At 44.4% G+C, this 19,088-nt stretch overlaps 1 protein-coding gene across 1 annotated transcript in view; it reads left to right on the plus strand.

The window, feature by feature from the left end:
• Positions 1 to 15,399: 15,399 nt before the first annotated feature.
• Positions 15,400 to 19,088, plus strand: part of Cpm (carboxypeptidase M) — a 56,663-nt gene continuing 52,974 nt past the window's right edge. The window contains exons 1-2 of the mRNA XM_055626152.1: positions 15,400 to 15,415; positions 15,619 to 15,781. Of these exons, the coding sequence (XP_055482127.1) occupies positions 15,622 to 15,781 (160 nt within the window). The 5' untranslated portion in view covers positions 15,400 to 15,415; positions 15,619 to 15,621. The remainder of the gene's footprint in view (positions 15,416 to 15,618; positions 15,782 to 19,088) is intronic.

Here is a 19,088-nt window from a genome sequence, read left to right on the forward strand (position 1 = left end):
TGAAAGGTTGTTCACCTCCACCTCTGATCTGCCTCTGCTGCTAAGCAGTGGCTCCAAGGTTACAGTGTCACATGTACTCAGTTGTAAGTGGTCCCCCAAACCAACCATCAAAGGCCATCTTACTTCTGCAGCCACAACGGGCTTTCATTCCTTATGAAGTTACAGGGTAACTCATTCCTCTTAGGGAGATGTTAAGAGTTCAAATCACAACAGCTTTATTCAGATTGGGGATGTGTCCTAGTTTGCCTAGTGACAAACACGACCATTAGCAACCTGGGGAGGAAAGGATCAAATTTGGAACCTGAAGGCAGGAAATGAAGCAGAGGCCATGGGGATATTCAGCTTACTGACCTGCTTCCCGTGACTCACTCATTTTGCCTTCCTCTACAGCCCACTACCACCTGCCCATGGGTGGCACTGCTCACGGGGCACTGGGCCCTTCCACGTCAATCAGTAATTAACAAAATGTCCCCACAGACCAGTCTGATGGGGGCATTTTCTCAAGTGAGGTCCTCTCTTTACTGGTGGCTCTAATTTGTGCCAAGCTGACAACTGAGTGGCACGGATGACACTTGCTCATATTTCAAAACCCAAGTTTGGAGTTCCAGAGAAAGCACGAACTAGATGGAGGGGCCACCCTGACCCCCCTCTCTACAAAACCCAAAGCTTTCTCAATTCTAAATAATTTTGTAACTTGATCAGTGACCTTACAAGTTTTATATCATAAATATTTTTAGAAGATATAGGGCAAAAATATGTATTTGGGTCTTTAAAAAAAAAGTTTATTCTGTGTTTATTACTGTAGTTGGGGATTGAGCCCAGAACCTTATACATGATTGGCAAGACTGAGCTATGGCCACTAAATTACTGTATGTGATTAGTTTTCAGTTTCTTTTTAAGATTATATGTTAACGATTTATTTCTTTATTATTTATGCGTGTGTGTGTGTGTGTGTGTGTGTGTGTAATGAGAGTTCCCCCAGTGTAGAGCTTTAATTACAGGCACTGTGAGCTACCTGGTGTAAGTGCTGAGAACCTAGGGTCTTCAGGAAGGGGAGCGAGTGCTCTTCACCCCTGAGCATCTTCAGTTCCTTCTTTGCATTAGTTAGCCTTTCACTACAAAACTCCTCCTCTCCCAAAGGCCTACTAAACTGTCCACCAGTCACTTCTGATCTCCCACTCCCACTCTCTGCGGCTTCTTTTGTTCATCTGCTCAGATGAAGGATTGATTGAGGTTTCACATTTTCAATATAAACTCTAGAAAGCAAATTATTGGCAGTGTTTATTTGACTCCTAGAGCCCAGCTATCATAGACAGATATAAAACAAGTAAATTGGCATGCTTGAGAGCACAGATCAATGGTAACTCATAAAACTTAAGTTTCAAAGTGTTTGTTGATCTTAAGATGTCGAAGCTGAAATCTGATGGCTGAGTCTAAAGGGTAAACCCAGGAGCAGCTGATAAAAGCCTACCTACCTCCAGGAACCTCAGCATCCAGGGAGGCTCAGCCCTGCTTGTCTGTTAGAATCTCCTCAGGGCCTTCTAATTTGCTATGGAACAAGGGACAGGCATGAGAGTTGTTAGGGGTAAGGAAATGCTAAGCATGGGTTAAATTAATAATGGTTACATAAATCTATCAGTATATAATGAGTCATCATCTCAATACTGTTTCTAATGTAAATGAAGAAACCCAATAAAAGCTTCATGAAAACATAAAACAAAGCATTCGGTTCTCCCTCTTCCTTGGACCCTGCACTTCTCTGTTGCATGTTATTTGATCCCATTGTGAACCCCAAAATTGTGAACTGTAAAATCCTGTTTCTTGTTTGGTGTGGTTGAGTTCTATCACGCACCTTCAATCTAGGAAGTTTTTATTGTAGATAGGTGGTTATGGTGTGGTTCACCCAGCCCTAGCACATACCTTTAATCCAAGAGCTTTCTGTACACAGGATTTAATGAAGTTAACCCTAGGTCAAGAGGCAGAACAAGAAGTCAGCTGACAGGGTTTAAAGAATAGGAGGGACTTTGAGTTGAGGGATATTTAAGACAGTGTGGAGAAGAGCTCAAGCTCTGACTTTAGCTTAGGCTTCAACTCCTCAACTGCCTGGCTTTTGGGGCTTTGAGCTAGCAAGCCTTCAGCCTTGGGGTTTTTTGGCCTTTTGCTCCTGGGCTGTCAGCTGAGCTTGTGAGCCTTTTGGGGTTTTTCCATCTGGACTTGAACTGAGAAGGAAGGTCAACTGAATGCTTTCTCTGCCTCTCTGAACTAGCAGGTTTTTACCCCAGCATCTGGCTCTTTATTGCTAAAATAGAATGGTTGGGATTTTCATTTTTATACAACAACACTTCTCCATCCTTCAAGTTTCAGCTCAAGCAGAAGCATGTTCAGGAAGCCCTCTGAGACCCACATTAGGCCACTCACCTGCTGAACATCTTATTAGGAATGCCCCATTGAGTAGAAAAACTCCCATTCTGTCAACTGAATACTTGTTATCTCCATGGCTCCTCCAGTAGAGTTTGAACTCTGTTCAAGTGAGGGCTAAGCTCTTTTTCACCATAGCATCCATAGGCTTAGCACTTGTGGTAGTTTGAATGAGAATGGTTCCCATAGACTCACATGTTTGAATACTTGGTTCCCAGTTAGTGGAGGTTTCTGGGAAGGAATAGGAGTAGGTATAACACAAATAGCTATAACATGGGCTACTTGTGGTGTTTCCATTCTGTTTTTCTGTACGCTTTTAAGATTTTTTTAGTATTGTTCTATATAAGTATTATCTTGAAGAAAAAATGTATGAGGCTGGAGAGATTGGCTGAGTGGGTGTCACTTGGCCTGGGCCTTAGGGTTCAAAAGCACTTGCCAGGCCCCAAGCTCTCTGTCTTTTTCTCTCTCACTCACTCGCTCTCCTCCAGACTAAGATGTACAGCTTCTCAGCTACTTCTCCAGCACCATGCCTGCCTGTGTGCCGCCACACAACTGCCAATAGACTAGCCTTTTGAAACTGTAAGAAAGCCTCCAATTAAGTGCTTTTTTTTAAATAAGAGTTGCCTTGATCATGGTGTGTTTTCCCAGCAATAAACCAATAACCAAGACAGCATACTACCCGATGTTAGTGAATAATTATCAACAGCTTCAATGAACCAGTTAATCAGTCATTAGAGACAATGAAATTTGAGTTGAGATTCCCTCTCACCCATTACTTCATTTTCACTATGTGGCAATATAGTAAGTTTGGAATCTGAGATAGTATGTCAGATTGGGCCTTCTAAACTCTTTGGATACATGAACTCATTTAATACATGCAATCTTACGTGATTTCTAAGTCCTATAAAATCACAACTCACCTTATCCTATAGATAAATACCTAAAAGAACATAGAAATTAAACTCAAACTTACTCAAAGGCAGCCAGTCAGAGACAGAACTGGGTTTTAACCTGTGGCAATGTGTTTCCATTGGATTTGCTTTTAACAATGAACTATTTTAAGCTAGGCATGATGGTGCATGCCTGTAATTCCAGCACTCAGAGAGACAGAGGCAGGCCGATCTCTGCCAGTTTGAAGCCAGCCTGGTCTACAAATTGAGTCCAGGACAAACAAGGCTACCCAGAAAAACCCTGTCTCTAAAAAACAAAACAAAACAAAAAAAACCCCAATGAACTATTTTGGTTAGTATGTATAATCTATTGAGGTGTCATAAGCAGTAAAGGTTTTAACAATGAACCCATTCAGTTACTATGTATAATTCTGTATTCTTTCTCCAGCAATTACAGGCTGGCATGAATAGCTGACCTCTGACAGAGGGCCTATGGAAGAAACAAAGCAACTCAGCTGCCCATGCTTTCTTTACTCAGGCACGCTCAAGAATTATGAGAGTTTTTCAGCTGATAGGCAGATCAAACAGTGGTTAAACCTGAACTTTTGCTCCACTGCCAGTAGATAAAATGTTGCGATAAGGTCACTCTGTGCAGCATCAAATGCAGTATAAAGCAGGAAGGGCAGATATAGAGGCAGAAAGTAATGTTAGGCCAACACACTCACCCCAGAAAGACCACGGGTTTCTTCAAGTGTTTAAGAGAGACCTTGGTTCTTGTGAACTGTAAGCTGCACATGGGCAAGAGATTCAGCCTGTTGTGCTCCTAGGAGCTAATAAAGTACCCGGCACAGAGTAGGTAATAAACAAATAGTGAGTGAATGAGCGTAAGAGATTGGGCAGCCTTGCCATCTACAGGCAGGAGAACTACAGGCAGGGTCGTCAGACCAGAACTGGCCCTGCCCTTCACCTGTTAGTGTGAGGCCTTTCACCTCACCTACAGTAGAGCTGACCCTGGCTGCAGGGGTAGTAGGTGAGCAGGCCCCAAGGGTGGGAACACCTCAGGGTGTGAGTGGGGGAGAGCTGGCCTTGCCACTTCTCTGTTATGCAGCAGCTCAGGCAAGGGAGAGATGCCTTCCCCTCCCTTGTCCCTGTCACCTATGGCAGGTGGGAAAGCTGGCCCTGAGGTAATGGGAGTAGGAGTACTGGCCCTGTCCCTCACCAGCTGCAACATCCAGGAGAGTGGGCACTGTACCTTACCTGGGCAACAGGGTTGAGCTGGCCTTGGTTGCAGGGGTTTAGGGTAAGCTGGCCCTGAGGGCAGATCAAGAAATCAGGCCCTGCACCTCACCTGGGCAGCCCAGTAGAGCTGTCCCCGATGTCATGGGCATTGATGAGCCAGCCCTGAGAGCATGGAGGCAGGAGAGCTGTCTCTGCCCCTTGCTGGCTGCGGCATTGGATGAGCCAGCAGGGGCAGGGCAGCAGAGCACACCCTGGTGGTATGGGTGTGGGAGAGCTGGTGACTGACCAGCTCAGGTACCTCTTAGGCCCAGATCCAGGTCTTTGACTTGGCCCACCCCAACATCTACCCCATCAATGAACTGCTGGGGTGTGTGAAGGGACCGGTGCTATAGATCCAGAACCACAGGATCTCCATGACACAGGGCAACAATAGGATATTTGGATGGAGTTCCAGTGAGGTTCTAGTATTGATAGTGTAACAGAAACCAGAAGCCTAATACTAGACCAACTAGTCATTACATTGAACATTTGCAAGCAAAGAAGTGTGGATAAAAGGGTTTACTGTGGTACACACTGTGATACACTACAGCTTCCAAAATGAGATTTTTTTTTCTCTCTCTCTCTCTCAGGAAGGGGGGAGGCTGCCAGGGTAGAGGGAGAGTACGAGGGGAAGAGGAGATAAGTGGGATTGGGGTACATGATGTGAAATTCACAGAAAAAACTAAAAGAGAGAGAGTGGAGCCGAGCAGAACTCGATGTCCCACAGTGACACAATGCTGAAGGGAAATGCTAGACAATGGTAGATATGGATGCTTTCACAGCCACTGCTAGGCAACCACGCTAACCACGCTATCATCATCGCTACTACTGTTTTACTATTTTCCTTCACAACTAAGCATGACTCTTTTTTTTATGACTTAGACAGTACTTTTAATCCATCTAATTCTTCCTGTGCACCATCAAAAAACCCAGGATTCAGAAGTTCATCAGAGCACAAGCTCTGTCGGAATGCCCTGGCGGAATGCTACCATACTGACAGTTGCTCACCCAAAACAGAAGAACTGATCTGTTTGAATGTTGACAGACAAGTCACACAGCAAGCAAAAAACACGGTCACAGTTCCTACCAAGATCCTCTGAAAGACACATACAATAAAAAATGACAAAAAAAAAATAATACAGGAACAGCTTTTTTATAGTCATGTAGCAGAAACTGTGGAGTTCTTGTCTTAAAGAGGACTTGAGTTAAATTGTGTTCTTCAAGCATCTGCTTCACAGTATTTAGAGACAATGCTGTAGAAGTCCAGGGAAAAGACAGTTCCTTGGGCTTGAGGAAAACCTGCTAGTTTTCACTAGCAACTTTCATCTCTGTGACTGGAAAAATGACAGCATAAAGACGTATTCTCCTTTCTATTGAGAACTAACATCTGGTTTCGATGGAAGAAAAATAATAGACAGCAATGAGGGGGCGACCAGGAGAAGTGGGCTTACGTATGGTAAATGCCCAAAGCCCTAAAAGATCTGGGAAGTAGCAAGCAGTTGAACTATGGGGGAGCCAGAGATGGCTGAGGGGCTCAGAGAAAGAGGTCTGCTCTTCTAGAGGACCAGGGTTCAATTCCCAGCACCCATGTGATGCAAGTCACAGCCACATGTGACTTACAGCTCCAGAGGGATCCAATACCCTTTTCTTGCTTCAGGGGGCACTCGAACCCATGTGACACACACACAGACATACACACATACATATAAATAAAAATGAACAGATGCTAAAAAAGAATCATTGAGCAATGGTATTACAAGGCTCTGTACTTGTACGTATAGAACTTCAAGAAAACTGGTCTTAAAATAATATATAAGCACATTACGTAATTGTAATATATATGACAAAGATATTTTATAAATTTAAATTATATGTAACTTTAAGTTATATATATGTTAAACATATAAATTCATATTTCCTTGTCACACCAGGTGAATTATTCAAGAACAGTGGATTTCAGATTTTTGTCAACAGCGGCGTTCAGTCTTGACTGCACCATTTGCTGGCTAAGTGACCATGGATGCATTATTTAAGTTCTCAAAACTTCACATTCCCACTTGGGAAATGGAAATAATGTCCTCTACCTTCTAAGCTCTTTAGAAGGGTCTTGTGAGATAGGTATGTGAGATATTATACACATGTACAATTTATGTATTTGCATATGTAAATATGCATATGTGCCTGGCAGTGGTGGCACACGCCTTTTTAATCCCAGCACTCCGGAGGCAGAGGCAGGTGGATCCCTTGAACTCAGTAAATTATGTCATTAATCATCTGAAATGCTCATTCAACCCGGGACTTGGTAAGGCTCTTTCTGCATCAGTCACTCTGCTGTGTTTCCTCATGGTAAAAATGAAGACAGGCCAGTCTCTGCCCGAGAATCTTGTAAAAAACACTGGCATGTGACCAGGCTGCTTCCTTGTCTGGGTGTGAGACTTTGTTGAAAGTTAGTAAGTTAACCGGCCTCTTCACCGGAGTGACAGAAGGTTTAAGATTCCTGGACTGCAGAGGGAGAATGCTGTTAGCTGCTCATTTTCTGCAGGCTTCCTGAGCTGTTTGCTTTGCCTATGGAGTCCTGAAGGGTCAGGACCCAAGTGGATGGTACAGTTGCAGGGGGAACATACAGCACCCCAGAGAACTGAGCCTGGGAACTGGGTGTGTGTTAGCCTTGCAGACGCCATGGCACCTGTGGAAGCCAGAGGACAGCCTGTGGCTCCTCCCCTTCCAGCATGAGGGTTCAAGGGAATGAACTCAGGTCAGCACATGCTGAGCCATCTAGCCAGCCCCTCATTACTTTTCCCTGCTTTTTATAAAGCAGGAGCCACATAGTTCTTTGTCCTTCAAGAAGGCATTGCCTCATATCGAGGCTGCAGGTGACAAACACAGCTCTAAGGAATGGCTTTTAGGGCTGAATTCTTGGCATTCTCAGCCAGGACAGGCAGGAGCATTGAAGGCTTATGGGGAACTGGCCTATAGAAACATTCTTTTTTTTTTTTCTATTTTTAATTTTTTTTTTTACAATTTATTCATTATATATCCTGATTGAAGCCCTCTCCCTCAACTTCCTCAGTCCCACCTTCCCTCCCTCTTCCCCCCATCCCCTTCCCTGAAAGGGGGAGTTCTTCACTATTGCCACCTGCCCATAGCTTGTTAAGTCACTAAAAGTCTCTCATATTACACTAGCCAAAGCCACCTACTTACTAAATACAATTAAAATTGTATTAAATCCTATTAAATCCTTTAAATCCTTTAAATCCTATTAAAATCCTAATGAATAAATGGGAAAAAAAAATCCTAAAATCCACAGGCACAAAATGAACTTGAAAAGGGAAAATAAAGCTGCAGACTTGCTGGCTTCAAAACATATGACAAAGCTACAGTAATCAAAACAGCACAGTTCAGCCATAAACACAAGAGAACACAACAGAGAGCTCAAAAAGAAACCCTCATGAAAACAGTCAAATTATCTGTGGCAAGGGAACAAAGGTGACAGTGTTGGGGGAGAACAGCCTCGTCCACAGTGGTGCTGGGAAAACCATACCTCCACTCCCAAAAGAATGAAATTAGACCCATCCTGTACACCCTGTGCGAAGATTTACTCAAAGTGATTGGCAATTTAACTTAGGACCTAAAACCATGAAAGTAGAAGAAAGCAGGGAACCGTTGGATTTGGCAAGGATTTCTTAGAAAGGACACTAACAGCACAGGTAACAAAAGGAAAACAAAACAAAAACACTGCATTTAAAAACGTGTGTAGGGGGCCAGTGGGATGGCTCAGTGCACAGAGGTGCTCGATGCTAGCTTGAGGATCTGAGTTTGAACCCCAGAAATCACATGGTGGAAGGAGAGAACTGAGTCCCACAGGTTGTCTCCCTCTGACTTCTATCTATGCACTGTGGCATGTGCATATTCATTCGTGCATGCTCACATGCACACACACACACACACACACACTCACACTCACACACACACAAATGAATGACTAGATGAAAAACAATTGAAAATAACTGCAGCACAGGAAACAATGCCTGGAGTGAAAGATAACCATGTGAACATCGTGTGTGTGTGTGTGTGTGTGTGTGTGTGTGTGTGTATGCATGTGTGTTCAGTGGGAGCATGCATATATCATGGTGCATATGTGAAGGTCAGAGGACCATTTCCCAGGGGTCAGTTCTCCCGGCACCTTGTTTGAGGCAGGGTCTCTCTTTCTGCTGCTGCGGTGTGTACCCCAGACCAGCTGGCCATAGGAGCTTCTCGGTAGTTCTCCTTGCCTGTGGTCTGCCTGTAGGAGCTGCGATTACAGATGTTCAACACTGCATCCGGCTCTTCAGTTGGGTTCCAGAGATCAAACTTGGGTCTTCAGGCTTACGCATTTAGTGCTTTTACGTGGTGAGCCATCTCTCTGGCTCCTTGATACCCTCTTCTATCCTTATATCTTATATCCGTGTGTTCTTATATCCTCAAGCCTGACGTCCACACATTGCTCTGTAAGACCTGGGGTCTCACAGCTCAGGAGTTCAAGATTGTGCCCTTCCCAGAAACTCCCCCAGACCAAGACTCATTGCAAAAGCAAGAGGTTTATTAACCATTGTGCAATGGGGTCACCCCTGCTGGTCAGCAAAGAGTGGCACCGGGAGACAAAGGCCTTTAGGTTTAAAAGAAAAATTGCGGGAAATTTGAAGTTGCAGTTTTGGCAATTTAGGATTGGATGAGGAAGCTATAAAGTAAGATAATTGGTTAGTCTTAGGTGCTCAAGCTTGGCCAGTCCTGCCAAGTGTGGATGCAGCTGCAATTGAAGGTGGGGGTGGTTAGCTCATCCTTGAAGATTAGGGGCTTCGGACTTTTGGCTGGAGGTCAAAAGCTACTCAGAAGTCTAGGTTTGTTGCTAAGAAATGCTATCTCAAAGACAGGAGTTTTTCTTTTTGCTGAGTGAAGGTCATTGCTTGCTTGCCTTTTTTTTTTTTATCTGTCCTCATAGATAGGGTCACATTTTTCCATTCTCTGGAAAGGTACTAAGAGGCTTTAGCTTAACCTGAACCTAAAACTCAAAACTATAGGCTTTAGAAGACATACAGGTTACAAAGTTAGTCTAACCCTTTCAGCTCTTCTTGAGGTTTCGTCACTAACTAATAAAAATTAAGGTTTGGCCTGTGCTTACTCTGTGCTTGAATGAGAAGTATTAACAGTTTTACTTTTGGAGCTTTACTTTTCTCACCTGGGTTTGCTTTGTGTCTGTGTCTGTTCTGAGGCTCTAGTGTACATAGGGTTTCCTGGAGCTGGAGCCCCAGGCGTTTGTAAGCCACGCAGTGTGGGCACTGGGATGCAAACCCTGACAGAGTAGTAATTCCTCTCTGTCCACCTCCCAGCTTGAAAATGATCTGATATTTAAAAGGAAAAAAAAATGGCCCAAATAGTTTATGTCTTTAAAGTATATATACTCTCTTACCTAGAAATGCCACATGAAGGAAATGAAGATGTGCTCAGAGAGTCTGCTCCAGGGATGTCAGTTGCTATTCTGTGTGTGCTAGTGAAATCCCAGCAGGAAGTGTCCATGTTGGCACCTGATTAGTACCTACATGTGTTCTAGAATGGCTGACTCAAAGCAAGTGAAAACTTTTTAAGCATCCCTATTTACTTTTAGTCACATTTCCTTGTGACACTTTCACAAAGCTGTAAAGATCACCAGTGAGGTGGCTCAGCCAGTGAAGGAGCCTGTCACCAAACCTAGCCGCCTGAGGTGAATCCCCCAGGACCCACATGATGAAAGGAGAGGACTCTTTCAAGTTGTCGTCTGAATGTTGCATTGCACACCTTCCCACGCACACACACAAACACACCACACACAAACATACACACACACACACACACACAAACTATAATTAAATGTCAAATGAAGGAAGGGAGGGAGGGAGGGGTCATAAAGTCTGTTCTCGCTGTTCTTTTCATTCTTGTCAGAATCTGCTGGGGTGTTTAACTCCTGCCTGTGGCTTTGCTCTCTGCTCCAATTCCTGCTACTATTTTGGAGGCCTCAATGCCCTCAGCATGAACTCTCCAACACCTTAGCTTTTCACTTCCTTACTTTCCCACTTTTCCAGTGACCTTTTACTTCCTCTCCAGTCCTGTGACTCACTCCAGTGACATTTAGATGTCATCTTCATTCAGAACTGTTCATCTCTGATGCTTCTTCTGTGCTTTCTGCTCAGCTTTGATTCTACAGGAAAATGCCTCTCTTGTCCAATTAAAAGAAGTAACATTTTGTTGAGGAAAAAAGCTGCTTGCAAAATACATTATTAAAGGAAGGAAGGAAGGAAGGAAGGAAGGAAGGAAGGAAGGAAGGAAGGAAGGAAGGAAGGAGGGAGGGAGGGAGGGAGGAAGAAAGGAAGGAAGGGAGGCCAATGAGGTAGCTCAGTGGTTAGAGGCGCTTCCTGCTAACGAAGCCCAATGATCTCAGCTCAGTCCCTAGGCTCCCCTGATGGAAGGACAGTAGAGACCCCTTGCCGGTTGTCTTTTGGTCTCCACTAACATCATGTGCATACATAGCCATACACAAACAAATAAATAAATGGTTTTGTTTTCTCTTTATACAAAGGAAAGTTAAAAACCCTGTAACCCAAGGATTAGCATTCAGCTTGCTTGAAAACTGTTTAACATTTCGCTGGGACTGGCTTATTATCTGTTGTACCTCCAAAGTTCCTACTTTTAACTTTTATCGTCTGCCTTTTTCCACTGAATGAGTTGTCTTCACAAGTTAACGAGTCATAACTATATTCTCATTATTATGTCTGAAAAATAACCTGCACAGTGGCCATAATATCCTTCACTTGACTAAGGATGCTTCAACCCCAGAATGAGTGACACTTCCACCTGGGTGCTTCTTTGCTGAGGCAGGCACTGCAGGACGCTGTAAACCAAGGTTTCTCAACCTGAGGGTCACAACCCCATTGGAGGAGAAGCTGAAAGACCCTTTCACAGGGTTTGCCTAAGACCATCAGAAAACACAGATATTTACATTATGATTCATAACAGTAGAAAAATTAGAGTTATGAAGTAGCAACAAAAAATAATTTTATGGTTGGGGGTCACCACAAGGAATTGTATGCAGCATTAGGAAGGCTGAGAACCACCACTAGAGCATCTTCAACAGCAACCCCCTCCCTGCTCACTGCCTCATAATCATCAAAAATGGCTCCAGGCAGTGCCAAGGGTCTTCGTGGGAAATACTGCCCCAGACGGAATCACTGATGGAGGCAGCCTTCTTGTGTTAGACATACAGGTGTTATTCACTCTGACATGACTTGAAAACAACACTGATTTTGAAACTCTAACTTTCATGGTAAATACAACATACTTCAAAATTCCTTTAAAGAAGATACCGTACACTTGCAACTTGGTTGTCTTTTGGCAGGCAGCGCTCCCAGCAAGTGTAACTATTTATAACACAGCTGCAAGAGCATAAGTATCGTTTCTCCTGGTCCTGTCCATTTCCTGGCATTGCCAATCTTTTTTAAATGCCTACTGGTTGACAAAACAAAGCATTACCTTTCTCTTTGAATATGTAACTCTTTACTAGCCGGGTTGGTAACATTCACTGTGTTTATTGGCTATTTATATTGCTGCCTTAGGACCTACCTATTAATATCCATTGCCCATTCTTGCTTTTGTATGAGTTGTAATTGTGTCTTCTGGTATATCAATCAGCCTTTGTTGCTATGAGAAAACACCTGAGAAAAACAGCTTGTAGGAAGAAGGATTTATTTGGGTTCAAAGGCTTCAGTACATAGACTCTTGGCTGTGGTGAGACGGATCACCATGGGAATGACAGAACAAAGCCATACACCTCTTAAGAGTCAGGAAGCAGAGAGTGAACAGAAAAGGCTAGAAACAAGACACATCTTCAAAAGTCAGATCCCAATTGACCAACTTCCTCCAACGAGGACCTATCTCTTCGTTTTTATCATTTTGGAATAAGACCATCAACTATGCACACACCAATGGATGGACCCACTGATGAACTCAGCCCTTATGGTTCATTCAGCTTCCAAAAACCCCAGTTTGAACACTGTTCTACATAGGACCCAGCCTGCATGAAACCTGTGCGGACATTCATACTCAAAGCATAACATGTAGGTTGTCGTTTTCCTTGTAAACTTTTTGTCGGCTTTACCCATGCAGAGGAAACAATATGCTATTGTATCACCAAATTATGAGCCCTTAGACTATGATTTACTGTAATCATTTCATCATAAGAAAAGTTGCCTCTGAAGCCATAAACTTGAGGGTCTTTTTCTCTATTAACTTAAACTTTTATTCTTCGGCAACTTTCACGGTCTCACTTTGAACCTTTTCTCTCTCTCTCTCTTCCTTTAGAGGAGCCTATCTCCAGCCTGAATATAGAATGTATCTCTGGAACTCTGTTAAGGTTTGCAACAGGACAAGAGATCCTGAACTTGTGGCATGCTCCAGGTGACATCAGTGTCCTTAGATCACACTTAGGCTCACTAAGTGCTAAACCTTCAGGACGTCAGTCCTCTGAGTCCCTACCTGGTCTTTCTTAGCTGGTATGGACCTCCAGGGCAGCAACTGCAACTTTTTTTCACCCCTTCGCTTTCCTGGAATAGGATGGGCCATCCCATCCTTCTCCGTACCAACAAGGCCACCATCTCCCAGTCTCCAGCCACTACAACAGTGGTTCTCAGCCTTTCTAATGCTGTGACCCTTTAGTATGGTTGTGGGGTCACCCCGCAACCATAAAATTATTTCCTTGCTACTTCGAAACTGTAATTTTGTTACTGTTATGGATTGCAATCTGACTTGCAGGTTATCCAACCGGAAGGTTGAGATATTCGGCCGTGCGAGAAGTCAGGCTGTTTCCGTTTGTTTCCGCAGCAGTCTGTGATCTCTAGTGAGGCAATTCTTCACTTTGCTCATCCCCTTCCTGTTCTGCATAATAATTGCATAAACTCGGTGGCTGTCCTCAAGCCGGATTGCCCTCCTCTCCTTTCAGCTCTCCTCATCTATGATCAGGGAAAGGAGAATCTCTCCCAAGCCCCTTGGTGGCAGATGACTGTTAGCATCATGACCACTGCGTTGGAAAAGGCAAGCGCTGTGTCAAGGCTTTCCAATTCCCAGAAAATTCTCCTTAAAGATGTATTAATTAAGCTGGGTTTATTTAATAAACACCCCGTGGTTCTAACAATGTGCCAACCTTATTCAAGGAGTTAAAATGACTTGCACTTTACAAAGCGCAGTGAATTCACATAGCACTAGGGTCAGAGGATTCCTGCCTGGAATCCCAGGAGGCCTTGAAGATCCACCCCCAGAACTCATCACCTAACACCATACCATCTGTGTCTGTAAGGAAGGACAGGCGGTGGCTACCCCAGGTTCTCCAATCTGACCTTTCTTTTCTATGTTTTTAAACCTTTAAAATAGTGGTTCTCAACTTTCCGTGTGCAGCGACCCTTTAACACAGTTCCTCGTGTTCTTGTGACCCCCCCCCCCGCAAGGGTAAAATTATTTCGTTGTGACTTCGTTGTAATTTTGCTGCTGTTATGAATCATAATGTTAACATCTGATGTGCAGGATGTCTAATATGCCACCTCTGTAAATGGGTCGAGTGAACCCATGGGGTCACGACCCCCAGGTTGAGAACGCTTGCTTTAAAACATTACTTCTTTCGGTATTACTACCTATGTGGAGGATGGGGTGCGGCAAGCATCACCTTGCACCCATGGAGGTCCGAGGACAATGTTATGGAGTCTAGTCTCTCCTGCCTGTATGGGGGTTCTGAGACTGGAATTGAGGTGGCCCTGGCGTCTGCTTCATCCTGCGAGCCGGCTTCCCCACTCTAAAGGGCCCTTTTAAGAAGAGACTCCCTCCTTTTATGCCCCGGGAAGGAAGTTCCATCCCATCAATTGGGGACGGTCCCTGTCGTCACTATTTTAGAAATCTGTTCAAGAGTGTTACAAGAAATCGGTAGCTTTCGAGGTTTGTTTGCACCGGAGCCTTGCAGGAGTCAGTATTTCCACAACGGCGTCTGTCAGTCCGTGGTACCGTGGGACAGTGTGTGTGGTGTCCTCTAGAGCAGGCTGGCCCATGTCACGAAACACTTCTCATCCGTCCCGGTCTGGGTTCCGCGGAATGAGCCGGTGTCACGAACCACTTTTCTCAGTCGCCGTCTGCTTTCTGTTTATTGCAAACACAGCCCACCCACTCCTCCCAGGGAGCAGCATTTTAGGAGGAGGAGGCGCGGGAACTGGCTCTGCCTTGGTCCCGCGAGTTGGTCACAAACTTTAACTCCGAGTCAGTCAAATCCCAGGTACAACAAACTTTTGTTGCACAAGTTCCTGTAGCGCACACTTGGCACATAAAGGCGCACTTGGCACACTTGGCGCAAACACACACACACACACAGAGAGAGAGAGAGAGAGAGAGAGAGAGAGAGAGAGAGAGAGGAGAGAAGAGAGAGTGGAGAGACACGTTCTTTCTTAAAAGCTCCCAATTGCAGCACAGGGCTGGGAGCCTGGCCCAGCTTGACTCCAGGTGGCCCGCACCGCGCGCATCGTGGGCATCGAGGCCGGGCAGCACGTCCAACACGAGCGCGGACAGGTCGCGTCGCAGCACCGCCCACCGGCCCGGGAGCAGGCTCCTCCAAACCCCGCAGGGCTCCGGGTCCCCGGAGCGAGGGCGGAGACCCGCCCCCGGGAAGGGCGCGGCACGGCGTGGGCGTGTCGTGGGTGGGGCGTCCCGGGAACCGCCCCTCCGTCCCGGCTATAACTCCCCGGAGCGCCAGGCGGCCGCCGGCGGGCAGAGACGCGCGCCTGGCCGTGGTGAGACGGGGTGTGCGGGAGGGTGCTGCTGCGGGGACTCGGGCGGGCTGCGGGGCTCCGGTTGGGCCACCTTCACCTTGGTTCCCCGGAGAGGGAGCGTGGAGCTCAGGTGCCCCGAAGACGAAGAGGAGTCCGGGCTGCGGGTGCCCGCGCTTCCCCTGGGGGTGGTCCTCAGCTGCTCTTTCCTTCTCCTCCATCTCCAGGACATGGACCTCGCGCGCCTGTGGCTGGGGCTTCTGCTGCCCGTGGTGGCCGCCCTGGATTTCCGATACCACCACCAGGAAGAGATGGAGGCGTTCCTCAAGAGTGTTGCTCGGAACTACAGTTCGATCACACACTTGCACAGCATCGGGAAGTCTGTGAGAGGTAGGTCGCCTCCCGTGCAGAAGTTGATTGCACGGCAGCGTCTGGTCCTCTGTCGGTGAGGCTCCCCGGACGCGCTCCACGCAGGTAAAGCATGCCTTGCCCGGTTGGCGGTTTCTGCTTTTGTTTGTTGTTTTGTTCAGTTTTGTTAGAATCGGGAGAGCAGTAAGAGGAACTGGATTTTGCAGAACTTCTCTACCGAGACTCAGTATCACCTAGTCCTCTATGTTGGTGGTCTGCCTTTTGGGAAAGGAAGGACATTATTTATCCGAGAGGAACATTTTCGTTCCTTTTCAGGGTAAACATCTTCTTAAGAAGTCTGTTTAATCCAACTCAGTTTCCCTCTTTGTTGGCTTCCTTGTATGTTGATTGTGGTTGTTAGCTACATTTCCTCGGATTGTTTTTAAACTAGACAGTGCCTTAGTTTTGTAAAGTTCGACACATACGTAATTAACTCTATGACTTAAAGTATGAGAAAAAGCAGCTCTGTGACTGACGGCTGCTTTTGGAATCTATCCACTTACAGTATATGCCTGCTAGGTGACAAGCAAGGAATGGTGTTCTGAGCATTTCCATGTTCATCACTTATTTTGCTCTAACTTTGAAACTGTATTCTCAGTGTAGGTAGCAAATGTGAATCGGAGAAATTCAGTATTTTGGTCAAGTCACGGAGATGGCGATTCTATTTATTTATTTATTTATTTATTTATTTATTTATTTGTTTATTTATTTGTTTATTTATTTATTTCACTTCTGGAAATCAAACCCAGGGCCTCATTTGTGTTAGGCAAGGACTCTATGGTCTCTATGGTTGACCTAACCCCATCCCCACCCCCATCCACAGATGGTGAATTTTAAATCATGATTGGCACCAGCTCATTTTGGATGGGGGGGGCAAAGTAAATTTAGCAGTTATCATGATTCCTTCATCTTCTGTTCCTACATTGACTCCCCAAAAATTGGCTACCAGAAAACTTAATGCTTGACATAAAAGACTCACACAAAGTTCATGCAGTTTGGATCTCAGCTTTGGGAGCTGTGTTCATAATTTTATCTGACGTTTTAGCCTTGTTCTTCTGACTCAGCTGGAAGTCTCATATTTCCAAGTAGCCATTTCTCATAATGGTTAATATCATGTTCTCACATCACAAGCCCAAACTATAGAAGTTAGCCATGTGAAAAATTATATCTTGAATCAGCATGCGGACTAAGCGTCTTTAAATAATTTATCCCAAGGACTAGAGTAGAGCGATTTTAAAAGATTTAGGAATACTCACTATGTTTATGAAAGAAATGTACAACCCAACTAACTGCTGCTGTTTTTCAGTCATTTTAAAATTACAAGGTGATGAGATGCTGTCAGTACGAGTACTAAGTGGCTTGTGTGGTTTTGTGTTTTCAAACACAAGGTGCTTCGGAGAGATGGTGGGACCCTCTGACTGTGAGCCATCTGACTGCTCACCTGAAGTCAAACCCAAGGACGGTGAAAGCCAGTAGGCTTGACTTCGCTTTCTAACCTCTATGGTGCGCTTTATGTGGTTAAGGGGTAGATGGGTTATCGTGTGAAAATAAATCCTGGCGCCAGCAGTCACATGTTGAGTGTACGTCTCTGAGTAATTACGTGGACCCGAATCTGCCATTAGGTTCCAGAGTAGGTTAAACCGCGCGGTTGAGATTAAGAGCCAGTTGCCATGGTATCCCTGCATTTTAATGTCCTAACCAAGGCGTGCTGCTTGTCTGTGCCGGACATTTTGCCCTCTGGTGTGGAATGTGTGTCCTCAGCATGCATGATTTACTCTAGATGTTGGTGTGTACCTTCTTCTACCGTCAATATGGGCAACCTCACCTGGAAAAGAAAATAATGCCTAACTGGCCAAATGTGAATATCCATCATGTTTCTATTACCACAATTATGAATTCTACTTTCTTTCCCATTTCCCATTATTTTATTATTTATTTTTAGGAAATATGATTTGGACTACTGATATGAATTCTCTTAGTTTTATACTCTGGTTATGTGTATTTTATTAGTCATTATCCTTTTGGGGGCATTGGAATACTTACTGATTCTTTCTGTTATAAATGATGATAAAAAAATCTATTGCTACATATCTTCTTACATATTTCTATACTGGTTTTTTAAGATTATTTAATTTTATTCTATGTGTATGTGAGTTTTGCCTGCATGTAGGTATGTATACTACATGCATGCAGCGCCACAGAATCCAAAGAGGGCATCATATTCCCTGGAACTGGAGTTCCAACAGTAGTGAGCCTCCAGAGAAATGAACTTGGGTCCTCTGGAGAAGCAGCTAGTACTCTTAACCAGTGAAAGAAAGAAAGAAAGAAAGAAAGAAAGAAAGAAAGAAAGAAAGAAAGAAAGAAAGAAAGAAAGAAAGAAAGAAAGAAAGAAAGAAAAGAAAGAAAGGAAGGAAGAAAGAAGAGAAAGAAAGAGAAAGAAAAAGAAAGAAAAGAAAGGAAGGAAAAAGAAAGAGAAAGAAGAAAGAAAGAGAAAGAAGAAAGAAAGAGAAAGAAAAAAAAGAAAGAAAGAAAGAAAGAGAGAAAGAAAGAAAGAAAGAAAGAAAAGAAAGAAAGAAAGAGAAGCCCACACAGTAATTGAGCACAAATGTACCTTTTGCCCAGATTCAAACATAGTAGAGGAATCATATTTGACTCTAGGCTTTGAAGGAATTCTTACAACCTATTGACATAGGGCAGAAAAATCTTAGGTAAAACAAGAGAAGCAGCTCAAACCTGATGACCAAGTTAGGACATTGTTTTAAAGGCACAATATTCACTATCCGGAGTGTGGTGTGTGTGTGTGTGTGTGTGTGTGTGTGTGTGTGTGTGTGTGTGTGTCTCTGTGCATGTGTACATGTGCACCAGTGTTTCATGAATTGCATAATTTGTTGAGCAAACAAAGATGTATCTCATCTGTGCTTGGTATCAGGGATCCTCTTTCAGATACAAATGTATTTATTAGTAATTTCTCAGGTTTAGTTATCCAGAGCTCACCAAATCAGTTTAGGGCTATTGCTTCCTCCTCCTCCTTCTCTTCCTCCTCTTCTTCTTCCTTGAGACAGGGTTTTGTTTTGGGGGGTGTTTGTTTGTTTGTTTTGTTTGTGTATTGAGACAGGGTTTTACTGTGTAGCCCTGGCTGCCCTGAAATAGAACTCACTGTCGGGCTGACCTAGAATTCATAGAGATCCTCCTGCCTCTGCCTCTCAAGTGCTGGAATTAAAGGCATGTCCATCTTGAAACTGTCTTTCTTTCTTTCTTTCTTTCTTTCTTTCTTTCTTTCTTTCTTTCT

Source organism: Psammomys obesus, unplaced genomic scaffold (assembly GCF_907164565.1).
Source record: "Psammomys obesus unplaced genomic scaffold, mPsaObe1.curated_primary_1811, whole genome shotgun sequence".
Taxonomy (NCBI): Eukaryota; Metazoa; Chordata; class Mammalia; order Rodentia; family Muridae; genus Psammomys; species Psammomys obesus.